This window comes from Carlito syrichta, unplaced genomic scaffold (genome assembly GCF_000164805.1).
Source record: "Carlito syrichta isolate Samal-C Ts95f unplaced genomic scaffold, Tarsius_syrichta-2.0.1 Scaffold305566, whole genome shotgun sequence".
Taxonomy (NCBI): Eukaryota; Metazoa; Chordata; class Mammalia; order Primates; family Tarsiidae; genus Carlito; species Carlito syrichta.
The window spans coordinates 152878-173034 of record NW_007249662.1 but is presented as its reverse complement, the minus strand read 5'-3'; the positions used below and the strand labels follow the sequence as shown (position 1 = coordinate 173034).

At 46.7% G+C, this 20157-nt stretch overlaps 1 protein-coding gene across 4 annotated transcripts in view; it reads left to right on the top strand.

Moving 5' to 3' along the window:
* The window catches only part of RPH3A (rabphilin 3A), a 319927-nt gene extending 300733 nt beyond the window's left edge, over positions 1 to 19194 (top strand). For all 4 annotated transcript variants that reach the window (XM_021714274.1, XM_021714275.1, XM_021714276.1 and 1 more), the window contains 9 exons: positions 634 to 713; positions 3116 to 3190; positions 4543 to 4652; positions 7806 to 7932; positions 10265 to 10321; positions 11022 to 11176; positions 14871 to 14952; positions 17618 to 17714; positions 18683 to 19194. In XM_021714274.1, coding sequence (XP_021569949.1) covers positions 634 to 713; positions 3116 to 3190; positions 4543 to 4652; positions 7806 to 7932; positions 10265 to 10321; positions 11022 to 11176; positions 14871 to 14952; positions 17618 to 17714; positions 18683 to 18813 — 914 coding nt within the window. In that variant the 3' untranslated portion in view covers positions 18814 to 19194. The remainder of the gene's footprint in view (positions 1 to 633; positions 714 to 3115; positions 3191 to 4542; positions 4653 to 7805; positions 7933 to 10264; positions 10322 to 11021; positions 11177 to 14870; positions 14953 to 17617; positions 17715 to 18682) is intronic.
* Positions 19195 to 20157: the final 963 nt, after the last annotated feature.

Below are 20157 nucleotides of genomic sequence, written 5' to 3'. Positions count from 1 at the left end.
GTGGCAGGAAATGACAGACAAGATGGTTGATCTACTGGAGCTAACAGGTTAGTGAGGAGAAACTGTTAACACAGCAGTGCATTCATTTCCTATCGAGATAGAGCACCATGAAGGAGATAAAATATGTTGAGTGTCTGTGAGGGTGGCTGCTTTACTGGAGTGATCCGGGAGGGCTTCTTTGAGGAGATGACATTTAAGCTGAGAGGTGGGTAATGAGAAGGTGCCAGTTATGTAAGGATCTAGAGGGCAAGCATTTCAGACTGAGGGAATAGCAAAAGACTCATTTATTCCTCCAGCAAATAAGTGAGCAGCTACTGTATGCCCTGCATTTTGCACACTGGGGACACAGCTGTCAACAAGATAGTCCCAGCTATTGCCCTTATGGGGCTCTCAATCTATCAGGACAGGAAGTCATTAGCTACGCAGGTGCACAAATGAACTGATCACAGATGTCCTGAGTACTCTAAAGAATTGGAGGTCTACCAGGATGAGGTATCCAGAGCAGAGATCAAGTCTTCCTCTCTTCTATCATCTCAATGCCAAGCTCAGGCTGAGTAAATAATAAGAGCACAAGAAATGTTTGTTGAGTGACTGAATTAATGTTTTCTTGGTTCCTGTCTCTGCTCATGTCAGCCACCCTAGGTGCCCTGGAATTCAGCCTCCTCTACGACCAGGACAACAGCTCCCTGCAGTGCACCATCATCAAGGCCAAGGTGGGTGAGGGGCCAAGCAGGGACCTCTATGGATGCCCTGGCATGTCTAGGAGACTCCCATGGGAAGGGGTCACCCAGCCTGTCTCCTGGTGCTGCCTTGTCTGTCTGTGACAGCGACAGTGATGAGAATATTCATAGTAATTAGCCAGGGGAATTCCTTTAGGGGAGGGCTTCCTCTGGGGATGGGAGAGTCCAGTCACCTCCAGGTGGTGGGAGGCAGCAGGCTCCAAGAGCAGAGCCAGGAGCTGCCCAGGCCAGTTCAGTCCCTGGAAGGGACATGGAGGCACTGCCTGGGAGACGATGGCAGCCTGGCTTGACAACTGACACGCATCCAGGTGTCTGCCCAGCTCCTTCTGCTGATGTGGCTGTCACGCTGGAGCAGTGCCTGGCTGAGACCTGCCGTTGCAGATGCAAGGACACCATGTGGGCTCCAGGGGCCAAGAAGCCAGGCTGCTGGGTTGGGGAGTGATTCTAGGCCCAAGAAGGGTGGTGTGAAGCTGGTGCAAACCCTAGAGGGTGAGTGACTAGGACTGCCCCCACCCTGCCCAAGTCCAGTTCATGCAGAAAAACAAGCAGGGTCTCAGGAAGCAGGCTCAGTTCAGATACCAGCCCTGCTGCTTCCCAGCTGTGTGTCTTGGGGAAGTTACTCAGCCTCTCTTGTCCAGTGTGCCCGTTTGTAAGCTGGGGATAACAGTAGTGCCTTCCCGTAGGATGGTTGTGAGGATTACACAGAAGGTGACCACATGTTCCAGTTTGCCCAGATGGTCCCCATCTGTGCCTGGCGCCTGGCTGTGATAGCTTCTAGCTTCTTCTTTCCCTCTTAAAATGTCCCAAGTTGAATGGTAATGAGGTATGAACTGCCTCTCACAACTTCTACACCAACACATTTCCCTGCCCAAGTCACTTCTTTATTTATTGGGCAGCTATTACAGATCAGCATTTATTGGGCACCTATTATGTATCAACATTTCTTTGGCACCTATGATGTGTCAGCATTTATTGAGCCACTGCGACAAGCACTTAGGTGCATTTAACCCTCCCCTCCCAATAACACAGTGACGTAAGTGCATACATTATCTTGTTTCCTCATTACAGAAACATCTGAGGTGAGATTCTTATTAACCCCATTTACAGTTGGGGAAACTAAGGCTTAGAAAGTGGAAGCCTGAGGTCACACAACTGGTAAGGGGAGGAGCTGATCTTTACAGGTGAGATCTCCTTTGATCTTCCAAGAACTCCATGAAGCCTGAGCTGCTATCAGCCTCACTGAACAATTGGGGAAACTGAGGTCCATGGAGATCACCGGACACAATATAATCAACCTTTGAACAACATGGGGCTGGGGCAATGACCCCCCCCAAGTAGTCAAAAATCCGTGCGTAACTTTTGACTCAAACCTTAACACTAACAGCCTACTGATGGCCAGAAGTCTTGCTGATAACATAAATAGCTGATCGACACACCTTTTGTATGTTATATGTACTATGGTCTATATTCCATATAAGAAGATGCTGTGAAGGAAACCATAAGAAGAAAAGCATACTTACTATTTATTACCTGGAAGGAAACCATCCTAAAGCCCTCATCCTCATCTTCTTCATGCTAAGTAGGCAGAGGAGGAGGAAGAGTGGGAGGAGGGGGCGGGCAAGGGCTTGTCTTGCAGGTGGCAGAGACAGGAGGAAATCCTTGTGCAAGTGGCCCTGCTCTATTCCAACCCACGTTGCTCAAGTGTCAACGGTGCGTGACATCAGTGCCATGAGATGGGATGGTGGGCACCCAGAGGTGACACTTGCCCATTCTGGCCATGGGGGAAACAGGCAACACATGTCAGAGCCCCAGGAATTTCAGAGTTGCTCATGGTAACCAATCCACTTCAATTCTGCCCCAAACAAAGTTCTCTCCCCCGCCGTACCTCATCCGAACCTCATCCCAGCCCTGGCAGAGATTGTCAGTCCCAGCCTACAGATGGAAACACTGAGGTCTCAAGTGAGTGTAGGGCTCTTCCGGGACATCTTCTCCTATCCCAGCAATAGCATCCCAACCTTGGCAGAGTGCAGACTGTGTGCCAGGCCCCTCCTCGGTGGAACTGCGTTTAAATCTCACCACCCCAGGAGGCGCGTACTGTTCTCATCCCATACAACAGGCAAGGAAACTGAGGCTCAGAGAGGTTGAGGAACTGACCTGATATCACACAGCCAAGAGGAGATATGGCCAGACTTGAACCCTGTCTTTTCCATTTGGGCGCTCTTTCCACAACACTGTGTTTCCCTCTCTCTCTTTGGAAGAGGAAGTGCACAGAGTGGACAACAGGCAGGACAGATGCCAGGGGCTATGCCCAGTGCCTATGACAGCTGAACACTACCCCCCCCCAGGCACTCATGCCACTGCTCCTTCTCTTGCAGGGGCTGAAGCCCATGGATTCAAACGGCTTGGCTGATCCCTATGTCAAGCTGCACCTCCTGCCGGGAGCCAGCAAGGTACCATATGGCCTGGGCATCTCTGCAAGTCGGGTGCCTGGGCCCTGGCAGGCACCTAGGTTCTCAACTCAGAGCCTAAAATAGCCCTATCTGCCCCCATCCCTCTCACCTCATCCTGTGGATGGCAGAGCTCTCGCAAGGAGGAAAGGGTGGGCCGGGACTCATTCTTCCTCGAGATGCAGTGTCTGCCCATTTCTCCAACTCAGAAACCTGGGATCCAGGGAACTGCCCAAGGCCAGGAGAGAAGCAGATGCCCCAGTCATGCCCCTCGCCTGCTCAAATGCCCTCTGTGGCTCCCCAGGGCCAACCACAGCCCACTTCTCCACCCCTTGTGTCCCCCAACCTAACAGTCCTGATCTCCCAATAGAAATGAACAAGTTTTCAGGTTTTATGTCTCAGCACTTTTGAGAATATTCTATAATGGAGAGAAAATGGGCCTTGCCCTCACCTTCCTCTCCCCTCCCAGCTCCCTGGCTGAGCATTGCTTTGCTCTGGGATCAGATCTCCTCTCTTGGTAATGACTCACCCAGAGCACATAGACGGAAATGGAAGCGAGCCTGCTTGGGTTTTATTTTTTTCTTTGTTGTGTTCATTTGACATGGACATCCCAAAGGCAAGAGTGACAGTACACTTGGCTACATGATCTTGGGAAAATGCCCGTGAAATATCTCACAAGTTTCAAATGTCCGTAAGAGAAAAGAGGACACACACACACACTCATTTTGTCTCACTCTTTCTTTTGTCTGGACCAAGGGGCCGAGTGGTGAACTACTTGGCTCCTCCTCCTTCTAGTTCCCTGGTGATATGTGCCTCCCTCAAGATGTTCTCCTTTGTCCACTCCTGAATCCAAACCTGCTTTGCCAATGAATCTAGTATGAGTCATTTACATGTTAGTGTAAATTAGATCTGTCATCAGGCTTCCTTTTCTAGGGATAGTTGCATTTTCAGCCTTCTCTCTTAGAGTAAAATGACAACCTTTGTCTCCTTTAAGGAATTTCAGGCACGGAAGATATACTATTTGGGGGGAACAGAGGGAACCACCCCAATATCCCCTTCTTAAAAGAGAATGGGACACTCTCATTCTGCCTCCCTGGCCTAGAAATGGTATTTTTTCTTGAAGGAAGATCTCTGTCTTCTATCTTAAGGGGAGGCTCAAGGAGGGGACCCAGTGTCGAGCATTGGTCCATTTGTCTTTGACCATCATCCCAGAGGACATGTGTTTGGGAGTGACTAAGCCCCTGCACACTCCTGTGGGGAAAGCCAGTTGCCCCAAGTCAACCCAAAGGCAGGAGCTCTGGGACAGGTTCCCCACTGAGGCAGGTGTCTGTCTGTCCATCTCTCTGGGGCTCCAGTCCAACAAGCTTCGTACAAAAACTCTGCGGAATACCCGGAACCCCATCTGGAATGAGACCCTCGTCTACCACGGCATCACAGATGAGGACATGCAAAGGAAGACCCTCAGGTACCTGTGTGTGAGGGAGTGGACAGAGCGGGAGGTGGGCCCTGAGGCTGGGTGGAGTAGAGGCCTCAGGGGTCTACTCTTTAAAAAGATCTCTGCATAGTTTTCTTTTCTTACTTTTATAAAATGATATATATTTTTGTTAAAATTTTTTGAAAATACACAAAAGTGCAATTATTAGCATCCTGGTGTCCAGATGTGCCTGCGTGTGTGTGAAAGTTTGCTTATTTTTTAAAAATAAAGTTGAGTGCTTATAAAAATGTTTATTATAATGGATTATCCTACTAAGTTATACATACACCTGTCTCACTTAACAATGTATTGATGCCATTTCATAATCTTCTACAATGCTGAGTTAAACTGCATTTTAACTTAAGCAATTAGATAAATACATTCTTTTTATTTAAAAAAAAAAAAGAAAAGAAAACTCCTTTAAAATGTTGACCCTCTGCTTTCCCATGGGTCCCCTTTCTCCTTCTGTGAGTGTATGCATATTCATGTACAATATATAAATATACACACATATAGATTACTGTTCAAAACATCAAAACTATCATGCTGTGTATACCTGAAACTTACCCTTTTTAAAAAAATAATATTTCTTGGCATTACAGCCATACACACAAAAAAATTTAGATCTACCTTATTTTTAACTGCTTCAGAGTATTCCGTAGATCATCATGGAGTTTTAAAAAATATAACCAATATACAGGAAAGTATAGAACATAACAAAGAAAACATCATGAACCCAAAACTCCGTTTTTTAAAAACCTCACTGTTTTCCTGTGTTTGCTTCAGCTTTTTTAAAAAAGAAATAAGACATTATAGATGCAAGTTAGAGCTCCCTTGATATACTCTGCCTTCTCTTCCTGTTGTCTTCCTTCCCTCCCCAGAGCTAACCTATCCTGAATTCTTTGGGTGTTATTCCCAAGCATGTCTTCATGCTTCATAATCTTGTCTCTGTAAACAGTACATGATCTTGTTTGGGATGTTTTAAATTTTGTGTAAATGTTTACCAGTTTGTTTAGTCAATTTCCTGTGGGTGGGCATTTAGCTTATTCCCAGCTTTTTATGTTTCAAAGTTGCAAAGAGTGTGTTTCTTCCTCATGTGCATAGAGTGTTTCCTTAGGATAGAAACCAAAGAGGAACATTGCTGGATCATAGGATATGTAATGCTTCTCAAAACAGTTTTGCGAGATATGCTCACTGTTTTCCAAACTGGCTGCAATGTTATTTTAAGTAAATATTTTAATCACAGTATAACATTCACTAAGAAAAATACACATATAACAATTTTGTGCAGATTGATGAATTTTCACCTCAATATTATTTTGGTGTACTATTAAGTAAACATTTTTATTGCAGTGTAACATTCATTAAGAAAAATGTACACATAACAATTGTGCAGATTGATGAATATTTGCAAAGTGAACTCACTGAGATCAAGGAACAGACATTCCTAGACTATAAAACATCACCCTCATCATGGTCCCTTCCTGAGAGGACCCTCCTCCCAGGGCGTTCACAATCCGAACTTCTAACAGGACACATTAATTCTGCCTGTGTTTATACTTTATATAAATGAAATTGTGTAGTGTGACTCTTTTGTATCTATCTTCTTTCACTTAATATTGTATTTGTGATATTCATCTAAGTTGTATGTTGACATAGACCATTCCTAGAGGGAATACTACAGAGTCAAAACCAGTGATTATTCTGAAGCTTCTGGGGACACATTGCCCTGCAGATGGATGGTATTCATTATACCCCAGTCAGCTAAGGAGAGACAGCTTCTTCCTTCAGTCTTGTCTAGTGTGGCGCTTAGTCATGAGGGTGCTTGGGACTTGTTCGACTAGTGTTGGTGACCAAGGAGGAAGGACCATTATAGTCCCTGCCTTTTCCTCCAGAATGCCTCCCATGCCTTAGAGGACAAGTTACTTTCCTTCCCTTAGGACATGTAAGGATGAATTGTGATGGCTTCAGTGCTCCTTTTAGACTCCTCAGGGACATTGCTCATGACCTGCCTACTCAGTGCTGCTGCCCTACTCAGTGCCGTCCAGAGTGGATGACAAGAAAAAATATGTTGTTTGAGGATTCTGGGTTATAGGACCTGGATTCAAATCCTGGTTCTGCCTCTCACTGGGGAAAAATTATCTAATCTTTGTGGTACCCTGTGTCTTCTCTGAAGTAGAAAACTTAAATGTTCTGGTGGAGGAAAAGTTAAATGAGAAAAGGTCAGCTACAGTTCTTAGCCTAACTTTGCAAAAGAGGTTGCTCAAATGGCCATAAGGTATATGAAAAGGGGCTCAACTGCATTCATCATCAGGGAAATAAAAATGAAAACTACAGTGACACACTGTGACCTGTCCAGAAAGGCTAAAATTAAAGACTGGCAAATCAAGGTTGGAGAGAATGAAGAGTGATCAGGACTTTTATAGACCACCAGTAGGAGTATAATTGGTGAGGCCACCTTGGGAAACTATAAGGTTCTGTAGAACCTAAACTTATACCTAGCCCATGGTCCAGCAATTCCACCCTTAGAAAATACTCAGTAGAAATATGCACAAATGTATACCAACAGATGTGAACTTGAATGTCCAATGGCAACTTTATTCATAACTCAAAACAAACAACCCAAGTGTCCATCAATAGCAGAATTATTATGGTATAATCACAGAGTGAAATACTATACAGTCATTAAAAGGATAAATTGCTATATACTGTACATAGATGAATCCTACCAGCATAATCCCGAACAAAAGAAGCCAAACATAAGCGCATATGTAAGATTCCATTTATATGAAGGTAAAAACAGGACACATGACTCTATGGGGCCAGAAGTCAAGAGAGTGGACATCTTTGAGATCAGAAGTGACTGGGAAGACTCCTGAGAGTCTTCTCGTCTCTGGAACGTTCTATATCTTGATCTGGTGTATACATAAGCAAAAATTCATCAAGCTATAGACTTTATACTGATGCGTTTTACTGATGCAATAAAGAACTAAGAAATATGTGGCCCAGTGATGAGGCAACAGGAAATCGTTATTATTCCTGTACTTGCAACATATTCCACACCAATGTGGACCATAGCTCTTGGCACATTGTAAGAACTCCATATTTGCTCCTCCTTCTCTCCACCCTTTATGTCAATGGCAGGATCTCTGTCTGTGATGAGGACAAGTTTGGCCATAATGAGTTTATTGGTGAGACCAGATTCTCCCTCAAGAAACTGAAGCCCAACCAGAGGAAGAATTTCAATATCTGCCTGGAGCGTGTGATTCCTGTGAGTGACTTTGCCCCAAGGGTTTGATGGGGATGGGAGGGAAATGGAGGGAGGTGCTGCCTTTCTCTGGGGGAAATCGATTCACAGAGTACTGGACAGCAGAGACACCATGGCAGTTCTTGAGAGGATAGTGATGATTTTAGCCCAGAACTTCAGGCGGTGTCCTCTCTCTCTGCCTTTGACCAATCCCATGTTAGCGCCACTTCCCCAGAAGGGCAGCATGGTAGGGCAGTGTGGCCTGCCTAGGTTCAAGGTCAAGCTCTGCCATTTGCGGCTCCTTGGCCTTAGCCAAGGGACTGAACTGGTTTTCTTGTCTGTAAAATGAGTGTTATAACAGTACTTGCTTCTTGGGAGGGTTGTGTTTAAACATAATCAGAATAGAACTTAGTGTATAGCAAGCACTAGCAAATTAACATTTGTTCTAGGAAATAATACTGCCTCTCCCACCTGCCAGTCATGAAGTCAGAAAGCACTGCAGATAACAGGAGGCAGCATAGCAGGGTGCTTAAGAGTGTGGGCTGGGAAGTCGAACTCCCCAGGTTTGAATCCCGACTCTGCCACTTATGGTATAACTTGAAATGAGTTATTGTCTCTGGGCCTCAGATTTCTCATCTGTAAAATGGGATAATGTAGTACCAACCCCATAGGATCCTTTAAGGATTAAGTATGACAGCACATATAAAGCAGCAGCACTGTTGTTATTATTGTTGTTGTCATTAGATGTTCTTTGACCACGTATGTGCCTAATCCTGAATTGTACCCTACATCTTTAAACTAAAATAGTATTTTTAAAAAGAAAGAACAAGGATCAAAATTAGGTTCCTGAGTCCAAGGAAGCAAGATTGCTTGAGCCAGGATTTTAAGACTAGCCTGGACAATATAGTGGGGACCTCATCTCTACAGAGAAAACTAGGCATGGTGGTGCACACCTGTAGTCCCAGGTACTTGAGAGGCTGAGCCCAGGATATTGAGACTGAGGTGAGCCATGATCATGCCAGTGTACTCCAGCCTGGGTGACGGTGAGACATCAACCCACAACAAAGTCAAAAGCAAATTGAGGCTCCTCAATAGGGCTGCACCTCAGAATTAACTGGGAGTTTAAAACCAGAGCTTTACAAACTAAGATTTGTGCCAGTCTCTTCTGGGGATCCTGGCTTAGCGGGGTAGGTGGGACCCAGCCACCTCTACTTTTAGAGGTAATCCAACCTGCCCTTGTTCTACATGTAGACCAACTTAGTGTCTGACAGGGGAGCAAGTGGCCAAGGTCACCTGAGAGGCAGTGGCTGTGTCTATGGGCACCAGCCAGAGCCCCGCTCTCCTGGCAACACCAGCACCCCTGACCTCCCAGCACAGCCGGACAGCCCCCAGTGGGAAAGCCATGGGGCTGGGATGGGGACTCCTGCTGCATCTTCCCACCAGATGGCTGGACTGAAGACAGAAAGTCCGCATGCCATGCGTTGTTTCTATAGTTCAGGCAACAGGAAGGATTGCAAGGAAGAACCTACAGAGAATGCCAGGCTCCACGTGGATTATGAAAGACAGCCCTTGGAGGGGGGCGGCTTGTCCGGGTCTTTGCCTGGCTCTCCAGGCTTCCCCTTCCTCCCTCACTCTGGGAGTCCAGTTGGGCAGGACAATGGCAAGATCCCCGCCTGGGTCACAGGTTCATAGGTCAGCCCATCTTGCGATAGTGGACACAGCCACCCCAGAGACACAGAAGCAGCAGGGCTGTCAGGGGGCTGTGGTGGCCACAGATCCTTAATGGTCATCTTTTGTGCTTCTCCTTTACCCTTTATGCTTCCACTACCAACCTCCTCCACTGTGTCCCATTGAGGACAGGGGCTTAGTCAGGCCAGCCCCTCCCCTCTGGACCTCAGTTTCCCTCTTGTCTAAAGTGGGCAGGTTAGATTTGGCCAATAGTTTTCCAGCTGTGTTTTCCAGAGCCCTGGCATCCAGTAAAAGAACTACAAGAGCCTTGAAGGGAGAAATGAGAGGCCCAAACCCCTGTGCCCTGTGAGATCCTACCTGCTTTGTGTATGGCTGCTTGTTGGTCATGTGACCTTGGGTAGGTGTCTGAACCACTCTGACCCTCAGTGTCCTCATCTGTAAAATGGGGATTGTAATAGAACCTACATGACAGGTTGTCATGCATTAACACGATCTGCCGTGGGGTTACATTTTGTAAATTTCAGCTAAAAGAGAGGGCAGGGTAGCTCAAGAACCCATCCTCATGGCTCGGGATGCTAACAGAGGTATGAGGGTTTCCAGACCCTTCTTGTGTAGGAAGATGAGCCCTATAAACAGTATTGTCTTTTCTTTGCTTCCTTCTTTTCAGATGAAGCGTGCCGGAACCACTGGGTCAGCCCGGGGCATGGCCCTGTATGAGGAGGAGGTGAGCACTGAGTGGGAGTCAAAGCCACAGTTGGGGTCTGCACTGGGCAGGGCTGATATCTACCTCTGCTCTCCTTCCCTGGCCCCTTTCTCATTCTTTCTCCCACAACCACTTGCTTGTTGATTTACCATAGGAGCTACGCTTCACTCCAGGTGTTAGAGCAGGAGGGGGAGAATCCTCTTCACACCTGAAGCCTCTGAGGAGGGGGCAACCCATTCCTCTCACACCCAGGACACCCATGAATTCCTCGCCCGTGTTGTCAGCCCTGCTGACAATCCCATGGGAATAGAGCCATGGCAGACTCCTTTCTTGGGGACACAGGTGGATTCTTTGAGCTGTGTGTCTGGCAGAGATTGAAAACCTCCCTGCCCTCTGCCAGGGTCCCCCACAGGACCCCAGGGACTGCAGTTGTGGGAAGACTGACTGGGCCACAGGAGTCATTGATCAGAGTCAGGGGTCTGGCCGGAATCAGGGCCAAGGATCAATCCTGGGTCAGAGACAAAGCTGGTCAGTGACCAGGAACACGCTCAGCAATGCTCAGAGTCAGGGCTCAGTGCTTGTCGACGTCACGTGCTCTCACCATCCATCCCACTGCGAGGCCGGGCCATCCGCTCTCCGTGGTACTGAATGCAGGAGTGCTGCGGAGTGTTGTGCCGGGCCCCTCCCCTCCTAGGCCCACACCGCCTTTCCCCACATGCAGCAGGTGGAGCGTATCGGTGACATCGAGGAGCGTGGCAAGATCCTGGTGTCCCTCATGTACAGCACACAGCAGGGAGGCCTCATCGTGGGCATCGTCCGCTGCGTGCACCTGGCTGCCATGGATGCCAATGGCTACTCAGATCCATTCGTCAAGCTGTGAGTCAATCCCATGGGGCCACGGTGGGCCCTAGCAGGGGTACATGGTCCTTGGAAAATGAGAACCAGAGAGACCCCAAAGATTATTGTGCATGGAGACCTAGAGGGGGTGAGGAACCTGCCCAAGGTCACACTGCAAAATGCAAGCCCATAACTGGCTAGAATATGAGGCTGGAGTCTCAGACAGTCAGGTTATTGTGTCACTTGCCCACATGTGAAACTTTGTGACTCTCTCCCCTTCTGGAGGGGGGGGAGCGATTGGCCTGGTTGTAGTAACCCCATTTGTACCCCCCTAGAGTTGGCTGCACACTACCCCTCCAACCACCCAGAGCCCCATCGCCAAAGAAGCAATATGGCTTTTTCTAGATTCATTCTGGAAATACTCAAAGAAAAGACCTTAGATTTGGGGGCTATTCCAGTCATCTCCATCATGAGGAATAAAAGACTTTCTTGTCTGTGTGAGTCCAGACCCTCTAAGAAGAAGACGCCAGAATAGGCTTAAGCAGACTAGGATTTCACTAGGGAAATGCTGATGTGAGGAGAAGTTGGGCGGGCTCAGAGGAGATGGGGAATCTGTCAGACCATGCTGCTAGTCTGATCTGAATGGGGGGAGAAGGAAGCACACTGGAGGGAATCACCCCAGATGCACACCCAGGAAGGTCATTGTGGGTCCTCTAGCCCTCAGGCAAGTCCCATGTCTCCTAGGAGTGGGCCTGCCTCAGTATCTCTGCACAGTCCTCAACTGGGAGCATGGCCTTGGCACGAGCATGGCGTGGACTTCCCAGCACTGCATCTGGGGCCATAGTCAGTTACATCCCCCATAGCAGGATCCCTGCCAGAATCATACTTGGGCAGCCACTGGGTCAGACATGAGGCTCAACTCCCATCTCTGCCAGCTGCTGGCTATGGACTTTAAGCACATTATTGTTTCTTCATTGATAAAATGAAGATAACAGTTCCATTGATCTCCGAGAGTAGGCATAGGCTCCAGTGAAATATGTATGAAGCAATCAGAAGTGTACCTGGTTTGGAAAGGTCAGCACCTCCATAGAATTCTGCTTACCCTGGGACGGCAAAATGTGTGTGTCTATAGATAAAGTTAGGAGCATGGATTCTGGATCCAGACTGCCTGGGTTCGAGTCCCAGCTCCAGTAGACTCTGATACTCTCCAGCTATGCAATCTTGGGCTCATGGTTTAACCTCTCTGGGCCTCAGTGTCCCCATTTGTAAAATGGTGCATTCCATAAAAAGTGCATTAGTTCAGGTCCTCCAAAGAGATGCCAAGAGAGTGTGCCAGAGATTTGTTGGGGAAAATGCCCATGGAAGAAGTCCAGGGGAGCAGAGGAGGCCCACAGAGACCATGCATCTGGCTACAGCTCTGACCCTGTGGAAGAGAGAGGGAAGGAAGGAAAGTTGTGTATTAAGAATCTTGGGCTACAGTGGAGCCCTGCATCTCCCAGAATGGGGCTGTCTGGTGTCCCCACCAGTATCAGTTATTGGCTAGAAGCAGCCCATGGAAAAATGATCAATTCGGAGCCTAGTAACCCATCAGTCAATTTCACTCCCTGCAGTTGGAAAACACAGCCTGAGAAGTGCATTTTCATGGGGTCTGGTACACAGTAAGTGCTCGATAAATACCTGCCATTATGACTATAAATAACTACCCTCACTATTCTTGCTCATGGCAAAGAGTATTTATTAATATTTTCTCCAGCTGAGAGACACTCCCCTCAAATCCTGCCTCTGGCCATAGAAAGCAATACATCCCTAACACTGGGGCTAGAGAACAGACAAGTATGGGCTTTCCTTCAGATTTTCTTTGAATGAGGTCAGGGATAAGTTTGATTTGTAAGAGTAATTTGGTTTTGCTTCCTCATATGACCCAAGAGAGAAAATGAGCTCACGGGGTGCTGTCCTGCTCTCCAAGAAATCTCAGCCACGTGCAAATTGGTTTCTTAAATAATTCTCTTCACCAACTCCTCCTCCACCCACTCCATCCTTCCAGAAGAAGCAGAGTCACTGTGGTCACCAGTGAAACAGCTGGTGGCTGTAGTTGTGGGAGAGGAAATGGGAGACCATTAAGCAGTTCCTGATCAAATATATTGTTTTAAAGTTAGATATAGGCAGGGCATGCTGGCTTAAACCTGTAATCCCAGCACTTTGGGAGGCCAAGGTGAGGGGATTCCCTGAGCCCACGTGTTCAAGAACAGCCTGGGCAACTTGGCAAGATCTCATCTCTGCAATAAATAAAATGATTAGCCGGGCATGCTAGTGCGCACCTGTAGTTCCAGCTATTTGGAAGGCAGAGGTGGAAGGATCACCTGAGCCCAGTAGGTCAATGCTGGGGTGACTGTGAGTGTGCCACTGCACTCCAGCCTGGGAGATGAAATGAGACTCCAACTCAAAAAAAAAAAGAGTCAGATGTACTCTTTATTTTTGCGTAGTACTTGGTAATTTTCAATTCCTCATTTGCATCTCTTCTTAAAAATTATCCTCGAAAACAGTTCCGTCAGTGAGAAACAGATGTTCTTCACAGGTCAGGAAACCGAGACACTGTGAAGTTATGCTTATGTTCAAAATTGCTCCACTTGTGGTGGCCTGAATTACAGACCTAATATCCCAAACCTTAGGACTTTATTTTATTTTATTATTTTTATTTTTAGAGACAGGATCTCGCTCTGTATAATCATAGCTTAATACAGCCTCAAGTTCCTGGGCTCAAGCAATCCTCCCACCTCAGCCTCCCAATTAGCTAGAAATACAGGCATACACCACCATGCCCACCTATTTTTCTTTCTTTCTTTCTTTTTTTGGTAGAGATAGGGTCTCACTGTTTTGCCCAAGTTGGCTTTAAATTCCTGGCCTCAAGTGATCCTCCTGACTCAGCCTCCTAAAGCACTGGGAATGCAGATGTTGAACCGCCATGCCCAGCCTCAGTTCTTAGGAGTTTTTATCCCATTTTGTTTACTCATCCAGAAAAACTGAGTACCAACTATGTGTCAGGCATTGGGCCTACACTGGGAAAGAGCTTTCTAGGCAGAGGAAACAGCAGGCCCTAGCGTGGAAAGAAGAGTAAGGAGTGGATGAAGAGCATAGCCCAAGACGAGACAGAGACAAAGCAGGGACCCAACCGCCTGGGGTCTTGAGGCCACATTAAGGACTTTTAACTCTTCCCTGAGGTATAAGAGAAGTCAGCAAATAGTTTAGAGCAGTAGGGTGCCAGTAATCAGATGTGCATCTTCTTTCTACCCACTGCCCAGCATCTCTCCAGGACTTGGGCAGCCTAAGGTGTGGTTGATGGTAAAATGCCAGAGCGCCCAGCCACGGCCCTGCATTTGATCCTTTGGAAGCAAGTGATGACTGTGGGCCCAGACCCCAGGTGCAACCTCTGGGTTTAAGCCCAGCTATGTGACCAAGGGCACATGTTTCGAGCTTTCTGGACTGGTTTCTGTGTATATTAAATGAGTAGTTGTGGTTCTACCACTCAGAGCTCATGTGAGGATCCAATATGCCACAGGGGCTTAGTGCAGTGCCTAAGACCAAGCAGATGATCTAATGTACCCTGGTCACCATCGTGTTAATTCTGATGTGTTCATCAGTGCTTAGCCTGACACTGGAAGGAGCCTTTGGGCCATCAGGTGGCTGTTCTTATTCATTAAACTTCATTCATAACAGCCTCTGTGTCTCCTTCTAGCTGGCTGAAACCAGACATGGGAAAGAAGGCCAAACACAAGACTCAAATTAAAAAGAAAACTTTGAATCCCGAATTTAATGAGGTAAGGTTGTTCCACTCTTGGTCATGCTCTGGTATAGTTCCTGTGTTAGAGAGGAAGACATGCCTACTAGAATGTTGTCAGTGACATTAAAAAAACCTTTCTGTTGTAAATCAGTTTAAATTATCTGCAGACATACTTCCTCTATGATTCCAAACTTTGTGTATTCCTGTCTCACGTTGTACCTCTGGATTTCAATGATCCATTAACAAACCTGTGAGACACCAGGTGTCAGAAACATCTGTTGAATTAATGAAGGGTTGAATGGAGAGAAGAGTGGAAGAATAGATGGGCAAACCTAAGATAAAGGAAAAGAAGAAACATACAATGGGGCTGCTCGAAGATGCTTGTTCTGTGCCAGACCACCCTCCTGAGCATTGCTCCATGCCTGGGGCATGTGTGAGCCCATGTTCTCACCTGTGGGTGTGCCTGAAGCAGCCTTGGTGCTGGTTCTACCCACAGAAACCTCCCTTCTCAGTCCCATCCCTGCCTGAGATCTGATATTGGGTCAGAGCTGATATTGGGTCAGAGCTAGTTGTGATCATACAAAGTCCAATTAGATTCACGAACTATCCTAGAAAAATTGCTACATTCATCATTTCTGAATGCCACTATGGTCACCTTCAAAGTACTCCCCATGGGAAGCTATGCACTGACTCCAGCACTTAGTCTATCCTTCAAAGCAATTTTGGAACCCTTTTTCTGGAATGGTCATCAGAGCTGTCTTTGTATTACTCTTGATGTCCTGAATGTCATCAAATGTCTCCCTTTCAATATTTCATTTATCTTTGGATAAAGAAAAAAAGTCACTGTTGGCCAGATCAGGTGAGTGGGGGGGGGAGTGTTCTAATACAGTTATTTTTTACAGTGCTGCCAACGTAAGCATGTGGTGGCAAGTTTGCAAACTTAATTATCAGACCTCAACAAATAATGACCACAGTTCTGATGGCCATTCCTAAAGAAAGAGTTCCAAAATTGCTTTGAGAGGTAGACTAGGCATTGGTATCAGTGCATAGCTTCCCAAGGGGAGTACTTCAAGTGTGACCATAATGATATTCAGTAACGAGGTATGGAGCACTTTTTCTAGGGTGGTTCGCAAACCCAATTGTTGGGCCTTGTATGTTGTGAAGTGGAGAAGGCACGTTATAGTACAGTGGGTTCAGTATTGTTTGGTATCTAAAAAGCATACACCCATATGCACACACCGTCTCAGCTGGACCCCCACTTTCCTAATTGGGACTCATGGCTTCTGAGTAGGGAACCATTTACATTTGTCCTGCCCTCCCCTTTCCTGGAATCTGAACAAGTCACAAAATATGCTATCTACATGGCCAGAAAACTAATTAATTACCAAGAAATTATGAAGCAAGACCAGACCCTGCAGCTCTAACAAACTGACACAAAAGTATTTTTAAATGTTGAAACTCGGTGTTGGTGAGCATGTGGGGAAACACGCACACTGGGGAGAAAGCAAACGTGTCTCCCACTGAAGGACATTTTGTCAAAAACCTTCAAAAATGTTAAATTCCACTTACTTTGGGAATAGGTAGCATGGTCACATATTCCAAAATTCAAAAAGTACAAAAGAGCATCCAATTTAAATCCCTCTCCTACCCCAGCCTTCAACACCTACTTCATTTCTTCTGAAGCAACAATATGACCCATTTCCAAGATTTGTACATACATGTACACATATATGTATATATGTGTGTATATGTATATACATACACACACATGTATAGCAAATATCTGTGTGGACCAGCTTTACTGAACATGAATGGTATCACAGGATAGCTAGTACTCTCCATCTTAAAGTTTTACAAACTACTCAGACATTCACTGCTCAAAACTTATCCTAAATAAGTCATCATGGGTATATATAATACAATGATTTAGTTACAAGGGCGCCTTTTATGGTATCTTTTGTGATAGTAAAAAAAAATTGGAAACAACCTAAGTACCTGATAGCTGTTAGGTATCTGGTTATGATGCAGTCACACAGCCATTGAATGCAGCCATTGACATGGGATGTTGAAAAATATTTGTGAATGTGCTAAGTTGCTTTTTTACCAAAGATTTTAACTGGAAAAAGGAAGTGACACTACTGTGTATGTTTCATTTTTAAAAAAAAAAAAACAGGCATCACTGTGGACTCATGAGGAAATGTTGGCAGTGGTTACTATTGGGTAATTGAATTACAGGTTTTTTTTTGGTTTTGCTTCCTTGTTTGTTTAACAATGAACATAAACAAATTTTGTAGCTAGGCAGAAAAGCTATTTTTTGAAAAAATCAGATTGGGAACATAAGTGCTCAGTCTGTTTCAACTATTTTTAATCCTTAAACAATAGGAAGGGGGATACCCTTCAGAAATTACCAGAAGGGAAGGACTGAGCTCCTGGCCATCTGCCTTCAAGGGAACTTGAACAGGACCAGCTCTATTAGAAAAATCCCACCGATCTACCCAATTTCAAAGGGAGAATTCATGGAAAAGAGGATTCCAGGGCTTTTTTATATGGTATTTGTTGAAAGGGAACCGGGACCTGGGGCAAAGACTCAGAAAGGAAGACCTCCTCATTCCCAGAATGCCAACCTGAGGACTTAGCCTCTTAGCTCATGATGTCAAAGGCTCAGAGGATTCTCACTTATACCTTTCATCTGTTGCATCTAGGAGTTTTTCTATGACATCAAACACAGTGACCTGGCGAAGAAGTCACTGGACATCTCTGTCTGGGACTACGACATCGGCAAGTCCAACGATTACATTGGTGAGTTCTCCCGATGCCAAAGAACCACCCTCATCCTCTCCAAAAGAAAAGAGCCTTGCCCAAGGCTATGGTCCTTCCTTTTCTTTGACAGTCACATTGTTCAAATGCTAGGTTGGGACCATGGTCCAATTTGGGAATATCTTTATACAAAAAGTCTTACAAATTTTGGTTATCAGCTGAATGAGTTACCTTCAGGGAGTAAGGATGTCTGGGATAAAGGTTTCAGTTTTCCCAGTACCCCTCCAAAGGATGAGGAAGAAAAGAAATCTGAGAAAGAGCAGGGAGGAAACTCCAGGCAAAGGACAGAGTTTGAGCAAGAAGGGTGACAGCAAGATTGAGTAGGACGATGACACTGACTTGGTCAGGCATAGGGGCTCATGCCTATAATCCCAGCACTTTGGGAGGCTTAGGCAGGAGGATCACTTGCGCCCAGAAGTTTGAGACCAATCTGGGCAACATAGCAATAAAAAAAATTAGCTAGGTGTAGTGGTGCATGCCTACAGTCCCAGCTACTTGGGAGGCTGAGTCAGGAGGATTACCTTGAGCCCAGGATGTCAAGGCTGCAGTGAGCCATGATTGTGGCCACTGCACTCCAGGTGAGAGACAGAGTGAGACCTTACCTCAAATAAAAAAAGAAACTGATTTTTTGAAAGTAGATGATGAATTCCCAGGAGGAGGAGATACATTTCAGTGAGTAGGGTGGTGATTTGTAGAGTCTTAAAAAACAGACAATGAAGTCATGACTTGGTGCTACAGTAGGGAGCTATTGCAGGTTCTTGAGGCAGAGAAGACTAGTAATAATAATGATAATGATAACAATAGCAACAACATCCTAACAGCAACCCTCCCAAATCACTGTGGTCACTGCTTGGTGGCAGTTTTCCCCAACTGCACGTGGGTCTGGAAGGAGAGTCCCACGTGTCCCTCTCTTCTGATCTCCTGCCCCTGTCTTCCCATCTCATCCCCAGGAGGCTGCCAGCTGGGAATCTCTGCCAAGGGAGAACGCTTAAAACACTGGTACGAGTGTCTGAAAAACAAGGACAAGAAGATCGAGCGCTGGCACCAGCTACAGAACGAGAACCATGTGTCTAGTGATTAGGATCATGTCGAGGCCCTCAGCTCCACATCCCGCCCTTGCCCAGATCACCCCATCCTGCCCTAGCTGCCCACTGCGCTCTGGTCTCTCTTCTCTATGCCTACCTCCCCCTGTCCCCTGCTGCCCCCCTGAGCCTGCCTTCAAGGCCCTCCTCACATCGGGCACTGCTGCCAAAGACTCCTCCCTCCCCGATGCTGGGATGTGGGCTCTGAATCCAGCCCCTCTCTGGTCCCCAGGATGGAGCGTGGGGATGGGGGAGGGAGATGTTTACAAAGAGGTTGATCACTGAGTAACCTCTCTGTTTGGGTATCATTTGGGACTGTTTTAGAACCTCCTGGCCTTGAAAACACACACACACACACACACACACACACACACACACACACACACCACACACACACACACAGACCTTCTCTCTCTCTCTCTCTCTCTCTCTCTCTCTCTCTCTCTCTCTCTCTCTCTCGTTCCTGTGTCATGTCTGCACACACACTCTCAGTCAGCAGACCCAAAGAAGTGCTGGGGTATAAACAGGGGCCCATGGCTCCCACCGTCCCCCTAAAATACACACCCTGCTTGCCAGGAAAACAGACCACCGTGTTCAGGAACGAACCTTCCCTGCTCTGAGTGCACCAAGAAGCAGATGCATAGAATACCCAGAGGGACTTGGAAGTCTCCTCTTCACAATACCAACTCTTTGCTTCATAGCAAAAAATAATAATAAAGCCCTTTCTCTGTCACCTTCTCCCTTCTCCTCCTCCCTCTCTCCTTTCCCTAACTTCCATCACACGAAATCCCCCCTTTCTCTTTTTTCTCTCTACTCCCCACCTCTTCCCTTCCTATTCTCCTTCTCAAAGGCAGTATCACAGCAAAAACAAAAAAGTGGTTCTTAATCCAGCCTCAGCCCCTCGCCTCCCCTCACCAGCCTGCCCCGAAGACTCTGAGAAACTGGCCCAAAGCTGAAATGCCACTTGGGCCCACAACTTCTTAAATTGCACGCTCCTGTTGGCAAAGCCAGACATTCTCGGGCTTTGGGCCGGTGGCTGGCACTGCCCCGGTGCATGGCGGCATCCCTCAAGCCAGGGAGATGCCCCACAGAAGGGCTATCTCTGCCCTGGCCTCCCCAGGTGGGCCCAGAAGGCACTTAGAAAACCATGGTTATGGGTCCCAGGGGGCCCCAGCCAAAGCCCCCAGCCTTTATCCTTTCTTGCTCTTAGTTAAATGAATGAGCTACCCCTCCCTGATACCCTAAACTGTTTCACAGATTCTCTTGCATCCTGTCTCTCAGAACCACCCCAAGCCTCTCTGTCTCTCGTTGTCTCTCTCCTGCACTCTCTTTACTAAGTTTCC